The sequence below is a fragment of the Thalassophryne amazonica genome, chromosome 10 (assembly GCF_902500255.1).
Source record: "Thalassophryne amazonica chromosome 10, fThaAma1.1, whole genome shotgun sequence".
NCBI classification, from domain to species: Eukaryota; Metazoa; Chordata; class Actinopteri; order Batrachoidiformes; family Batrachoididae; genus Thalassophryne; species Thalassophryne amazonica.
In genome coordinates, this window is record NC_047112.1 from 34,503,455 (window position 1) to 34,511,188 (window position 7,734).

Below are 7,734 nucleotides of genomic sequence, written 5' to 3' on the forward strand. Positions count from 1 at the left end.
CTGCTCCTGTGAGGCGGCTGCGCCCTCTGGTGCCTGGAGCCCGCACTCCAGACAGGGCGCCCTCTGGTGGTGGACCAGCAGTACCTCCTCTTCTGGCGGCCCACACAACAAAACTTAAAGCAATATGTCTCAAAAATCGAAAAATGTACAACAAAACAAATGAGGAACGAATGGGAGGAAACTGGAGTCAACGTGTGTGACTGAACTGTAAGAAACCGCCTAAAGGAAATGGGATTTACATACAGAAAAGCTAAACGAAAGGCATCATTAACACCTAAACAGAAAAAAACAAGGTTACAATGGGCTAAGGAAAAGCAATTGTGGACTGTGGATGACTGGATGAAAGTCATATTCAGTGATGAATCTCGAATCTGCATTGGGCAAGGTGATGATGCTGGAACTTTTGTTTGGTGCCGTTCCAATGAGATTTATAAAGATGACTGCCTGAAGAGAACATGTAAATTTCCACAGTCATTGATGATATGGGGCTGCATGTTAGGTAAAGGCACTGGGGAGATGGCTGTCATTACATCATCAATAAATGCACAAGTTTATGTTGATATTTTGGACAATTGAAAGGATGTTTGGGGATGATGAAATCATTTTTCAAGATGATAATGCATCTTGCCATAGAACAAAAACTGCAAAACAATTCCTTGCAAAAAGACACATAGGGTCAATGTCATGGCATAGGGTCAATGTCAATGAGCAGATCTGATTTGATGCAGGTGTTAATTTGGGGGATGAAAATTTACAGGGTGATTCCATAATTTTTTCCTCCTAATTGAGTGATTCCATATTTTTTCCTCTGCTTGGTCTAAAAAAGTAACCGTTACTGACTGCCACAATCTTTTTTCTTGATTTCTTATAGTGTTTCTTAAAGCCAGAAAGTTGTCATTTGAAATGACTTTAGTTTTGTGTCATGTCTGTGATCTGCTTTTTTTCTACAAAATTAAACAACTGAATGAACATCCTCCGAGGCCGGTGATTCCATAATTTTTGCCAGGGGTTGTATGTGCATAAATGTGTTTTCCATTAAGATGGGATAGTCTTAACATAATAGGAAAATTTTGAAAATGGGATGACTCACACTTGGGGATGGGGGGAAGAGTTGCAGGTGTTCCAAATTATGGAGGGTGATCTTATCACACTTTTTTTCTGCACTGTTCTGTTTAATTTTTGGTACACTTACCTGTTCTCTCTGCTTCTGCATTGACAAATAGATTCGGCGGTACAAGGCCAGCACTGCAGTCATGGAAAAAGCCAGTGATGTCTATAATAAGTTAAAACTTCGCTTTGTGGGAAAAACTGAAGTGATCGTGAAACCTAAAACAGAGAACACAGAAGATAATGGAAAAGAGACACAAAACACAGGTACATGCTGGAAATTTTATTTTATTTTTGATGTTTGTTTTGCACATTGGTGTTCAAACTTTACTTGTATTTTATAATGCATGCAAGATCATAAAAGACAAAACATGAGATTGTGAAGAGACTTTTTTTTTTAGTTTGTTTAATGACTAGAAATAGATGTTTTACTTTTTATTATTATGTTTTTTTAAGAATCCATTCCAGTGAATGGGGAATCTGAACAAAAGAAAGATGATGTCGAAATACATGAGAAGCCAAAGTCACCCACCATGGAAGAGAGTAATGAGCACATCAGTTCAAGTCCAACCAGGTGAATATCTTGTGGCGCTAGATTCTTCAAGTAGTTCTTATAGTGTGTGTGTACAGTAGTGTTTAGAATAATAGTAGTGCTATGTAACTAAAAAGATTAATCCAGGTTTTGAGTATAATTTTTATTGTTACATGGGAAACAAGGTACCAGTAGATTCAGTAGATTCTCACAAATCCAACAAGACCAAGCATTCATGATATGCACACTCTTAAGGCTATGAAATTGTGCTATTAGTAAAAAAAGTAGAAAAGGGGGTGTTCACAATAATAGTAGCATCTGCTGTTGACGCTACAAACTCAAAACTATTATGTTCAAACTGCTTTTTTAGCATTCCTGTGAATCACTAAACTAGTATTTAGTTGTATAACCACAGTTTTTCATGATTTCTTCACATCTGCGAGGCATTAATTTTGTTGGTTTGGAACCAAGATTTTGCTCGTTTACTAGTGTGCTTGGGGTCATTGTCTTGTTGAAACACCCATTTCAAGGGCATGTCCTCTTCAGCATAAGGCAACATGACCTCTTCAAGTATTTTGATATATCCAAACTGATCCATGATACCTGGTATGCGATATATAGGCCCAACACCATAGTAGGAGAAACATGTCCATATCATGATGCTTGCACCACCATGCTTCACTGTCTTCACTGTGAACTGTGGCTTGAATTCAGAGTTTGGGAGTTGTCTCACAAACTGTCTGCGGCCCTTGGACCCAAAAAGAACAATTTTACTCTCATCAGTCCACAAAATATTCCTCCATTTCTCTTTAGGCCAGTTGATGTGTTCTTTGGCAAATTGTAACCTCTTCTGCATGTCTTTTATTTAACAGAGGGACTTTGCGGGGGATTCTTGTAAATAAATTAGCTTCACACAGGCGTCTTCTAACTGTCACAGCACTTACAGGTAACTCCTGACTGTTTGCCATTCTGGTTATTCTTCTATCCATATTGATGGTTGTTTTCCGTTTTCTTCCACGCGTCTCTGTTTTTTTTTGTCCATTTTAAAGCATTGGAGATCATTGTAGATGAACAGCCTATAATTTTTTGCACCTGCGTATAAGTTTTCCCCTCTCCAATCAACTTTTTAATCAAACTACGCTGTTCTTCTGAACAATGTCTTGAACGTCCCATTTTCCTCAGGCTTTCAAAGAGAAAAGCATGTTTAACAGGTGCTGGCTTCATCCTTAAATAGGGGACACCTGATTCACACCTGTTTGTTCCACTTGACAAACTCACTGACTGAATGCCACACTACTATTATTGTGAACACCCCCCTTTTCTACTTTTTTTTTTTTACTAATAGCCCAATTTCATAGCCTTAAGAGTGTGCATATCATGAATGCTTGGTCTTGTTGGATTTGTGAGAATCTACTGGTACCTTGTTTCCCATGTAACAATAAGAAATATACTCAAAACCTGGATTAATCTTTTTAGTCACATAGCACTACTATTATTCTGAACACTACTGTGTGTGTGTGTGTGTGTGTGTGTGTGAGAGAGAGAGTGAGACTGATATAACAATAGATGCTTTAAAGAAAACAAAGTTGATGTCAGAGATGCATATATTTATGCTTAATTCAAAACTGCTTTGATTGTAAAGTTCTTTTCCACTGCAGGGCTTTCGTATGATCCTCAAGAGTTAGTATTTAAATACTGTGGATGTTTTCACCAGTGCAACAAGTGCTTGTTTTCAAAGTACCAGGCAGTTATTTAGTCTCGACCACAGATGTTGTTCTTTTCAGTGGACTACAGACTGCATGGGTGGATCTCACAGCACTAACCAGCTGAATGTTTATGTAAGAAAGTCCATTACTGTGTTATGCACTGGCAGTAGTAGTTTTACTGCCTGTAAACAAAAGTTGGGGCGGGGGTAGTTATATAGGAAACATTCTGTTCCTCTGGTCCTTTCATTAATTTTGTAAATGCAATGCCCCTGAAACCTGTTGGTGGATTTCAATAAAGCGTCACCAGAGGTGGTTTCTCTAAGACTGCAAGGGAAGCTCATCATTCCCTAAAATATCAAAAAATGAAATGGTCAAATATGTACAGTTTATCATTTCATTGACTACAAATGCGTTAGAACACGTTCATCTTGAAGACAAGTTTGTTCAGAATCGGCTACTTATCACAAATTGATTGACTCTATTTTGTTAACTTCTTATAAATCTTTTTCTCATACGGTCTGTGGTCAATGCATTTTCCTGTAGAAGCGGAGCGTCCGTTCACCTCAATGGAACTGCCTGGAAAGGTTTTTTCATTGCCACGAAACATGACGGTCATTGGACTAAGCCACGATTTTGTCCCGCCCGCGGACGCTGAGTGTTTTTGGGGGTGAATGGAGCTGTAGGCAGGCCTGGACGTTGGGGTTCTGTACAGTGATTGGATGATCAGTCAAAAGGCTGAATCCCATTTTGATTGACAGCTATAGGAATGAGAATTAGTTTGCACATTTTTGCATATTTATGCATTTTTAAATTTTTGCCAAAGTGTTTTGCGTGCACTATAAATCAGTCTGTTTTAAAGTTCCAGAGAAGCACACTGGATTAGATGTTTATGTGAGAAGATCTAGGTGAGTTACACACTCTCACGAGCGCCACTAGCTTAGCTTATGACAAGCTAAAAATGGACACTCTCGTAATGGCCGAACAACTTTCCAGTTTCTGGGGATTCTGTGTTAGTACGCGCCCGCATCCGATGTGCTTGATGAATTCCTATGCAAAAAGTAGTTCCCAGATAATTGTGATATATTCCTGTGAGATAATGAGTATATCTCATCTAAATCAATTCTAAAACTTACCAGTTATAAAATTATAACGATAACTGAAGTTTTAAGAGTGGCTGTAATAAATATTTAAGAAACTTAAAGTTTATGAGCAGCTTCACCTGTTACTGCTCAAGCACACTGTAAACATTGACACGATGGAGTTTGATGCGGAAGAGTTCAGAAAGATACGATTGGAATGTTTTGATTACTATTTACAGTTGGTGATGAAAGACTTGGCTGTTCGTGTTAAAGTCAAAACAAGAAGTTGCACTGAAAGAGATCTATCTGGGAAGAGACACATTCTGTGTGTTGTCGCTCCAATGAGAGCGGCACGCTGAACAGGGTGGCAAAAGTAGTCCGGGGAGCTCAGTCTGTGGGTGCGAGCTATCCCACAGTTCCATAATAGCAGAGATGTCGGTCCAATGAGAGTGGCACTCTGAGCAGGGTGGGTGAGTTACTCTCTGCTTCATTCTTCAGTAAGTGTTTAAAAGTTGTCGCACGTTAATTAATGTCCCAGTTTGCAACACAACATCAAAGTATTCATAATTATAACTCCGTCGGACATATGTGGTAATAAAATAGTGGTTGCTGATGTATTTTATTCATGAAAATTAGTCACGGAGAAACCAAAACGTTTTTGAATCACTGAATAAATATTAAGCAATGGTTCAGTGTTTTGAAGCTTTGATAAAAATACATATGGCGACATCTGCTGGTCATTCTTTAAAATAACATTTGCATGCAACAATGTCATCAAACAGTCAGGCTCTGTTATGTATGTTTAATAATAAAGGTTCTATGTGCTTCTTGAAATTTTTGATGATATTTTTGTTTGAAGACATTAATAATAGTCTTGTAAAAGTAAGTCCCTTCGGCTGCTCCCTTGTTTTCACTCAGGGTCCCCACAGCAGATCTAAGGTGTCTGCTTGTTGATTCTGGCACAAGTTTTACCCTGGAATGTACTTCCTGCTGCATCTCCACATTACATGGAGAAATGTGGCAGGGGTGGGGTTTGAACTGGGAACCTTGCGCACTAACCACTTGGTACCATCATAAAATGCTGTATTTAATACAGATATAAATTATGAAATGCTTGTGCAACTTGGGACTGTTATGACCATTTTACATATTTGAATTTGCATATAAATAAATTGACAAATTTTATGATGTAAGCCACCAATGAGCTTCCCTTCTTTGACAGACCAGCAGCCACCACTGAACATCACACAATGGTTGCACATCATATGAAGATGTGATTGGAGGCAAATACTTCCAAACCTGTCTCTTGTCTTCAGGGACAGATAATTCGACAAATAATGTGGTATAGTTTTCAATATAATTGGAGCATTTTTAAATTTTGACCCCTGTGTAATTCTTCAATTGACCCCTACCTGGTGGCCTATTGAAAAATTAGGTGGCTAATGTGCTTTTACAAAAGAGTAATGTCTAAGGAGTATTTATGCCAAATTTGGTGCTTGTTTCACCATTTAAAAGATTCCGTTGTAAATATTTTATCTGCTTCACTAATTAGTATTTGGCAGAGAAACCACTTCAGAACACTGGGAGCTTCACACGTTTCTCCGTGCACAACTGGAGTTGCAACAGGAAGGACATCCACTTCCAGTGTAAAACTTGTGCCAGATCCCAATGTGGATCTCTTCCAAATTATGTGGTGGAAAAACTGAGGTCTGAATCCCAGTTAATGTAATATGAAATTTAGCACTGTGTGCTTTCTTTTTTCTCTGATTAGGCGGAGCCCAGACAGCGCTGGTGAACAACACACACGCACATACGATGAAGCAGATCACTCTGTTTCTGCAGAGATGGAATCTTCTCCTGTAGAAAGCTGAATCTCCCCCAAGGACCACTTCAGTGGACCAAGTGCTAAAGGATGGTGGCCTTTTTGTTTGAGTTCATTCAGTGAGCACTGACCCCGCAGCAGTACAACACACACTCGACACTTTCTGTACTATCTGTGATAATGGTAATAAAATTGTACCATAATGATATCAAACAGAAGGCCTTGTCAATTAAAATGTCCAGTCCATTATTTATCACAACAGAAAGGAAAGCTTGTTCGTGTGACAGTTTGTGGAGCTGCACAAACCTCTTGGTGTCTGAAATATAATTTTGTCTTTTATACAACGCTCTGCCCGCCCCACATCCAAAATCCCAAACCCCTGCTCTGACCCACCCTGCCCTTTCTGCTATATGAACCCCTGTTTTGGTTTTTCATACGATATGTATATTACATAAATAAATTTTTAGCACTTCTACCAGGAATTTGGAGCGGGGAAGTAGAAGATGGAACTTTATCTTTGTAAGGAAACTTGGCTCATGCTGTTAATGTTTCGCATTGAAGAGTTTGCGCAGCCCTATAAATGTTGACTTTTTTCTTTTTTATATATATAAATCTGCAAATGTCACAAAGGCCTGCCATCTGCGTGTGCATAACATGAGTGCAACAGTATTAGTGATCCTCTGGTGTTAAGATGTTTTTTGTTAATTATCTGTGTAGAGCCAGCCTGATATGTTAAGACATGAAATCTGAGTTCATTTTCAAGCTGAGGTTCACTTTTTTCTTTTGTTGTTGTTGTTTTTCCCCTAATAGCCGTGTTTGGAGATATTTCAATCTACAGTTTTGTCTGCAGTCGTCAATACTGTGGAACACTTCATGACATCATCTCCACACAGTGTTGCCTGCATAATAAATGGTATACTGTGCACACATTAAAAATGTCCTACTTTTTAAATTGTACAAAACCTCATTCAGATCCCATGCAACTGCAGCCTATTTTGACATTTTTCTTTTGTATGTTGACAGCAGTCGGCAGTTTTAAGTAAGTTGGTGAAGCTATCTCTTAGTTGAGACTTGAATAAAAAAATGTATATACATCAGGATGTTTTTAGTGCCATCTTCTTTAGTCTGTAAAAATGTGCTTTTAGTTTATTTGCTGTGCCTGTGAGGTGTGTTTTGCTTTATTTTACGGTGCTTCATCCCTGGTAGAAATGGAACGAGCAGTCTAATATCACAGCTAATTAAAAATAATGGGCAAAAGAATAATCATAAAGGAGTATCGCATAAAAGGTCAAATTGAAGTGACACAAGCGATGCTACAGAGTAGAACATTAAATTCCCACATACCCAGTGAACAGTATAGACAAGCAGGTGCAGCTTTCTGGCAGTTCAACCAAGGCCGGAGAGAATTTACAATATTTACAGAAACTGCACAGCAGAACAGTCAAAAAGAGACCTAAGAACGGTGATCAGCTGGGTCAAAGTTGGTAG

The 7,734-nt window shown here is 38.7% G+C and overlaps 1 protein-coding gene across 1 annotated transcript in view; it reads left to right on the forward strand.

Moving 5' to 3' along the window:
• Positions 1 to 7,341, forward strand: part of hdgfl2 (HDGF like 2) — a 32,559-nt gene extending 25,218 nt beyond the window's left edge. Inside the window, exons 14-16 of the mRNA XM_034179756.1 lie at positions 1,224 to 1,374; positions 1,564 to 1,681; positions 6,196 to 7,341. Coding sequence (XP_034035647.1) covers positions 1,224 to 1,374; positions 1,564 to 1,681; positions 6,196 to 6,295 — 369 coding nt within the window. The 3' untranslated portion in view covers positions 6,296 to 7,341. The remainder of the gene's footprint in view (positions 1 to 1,223; positions 1,375 to 1,563; positions 1,682 to 6,195) is intronic.
• The last annotated feature ends 393 nt before the right edge of the window (positions 7,342 to 7,734 follow it).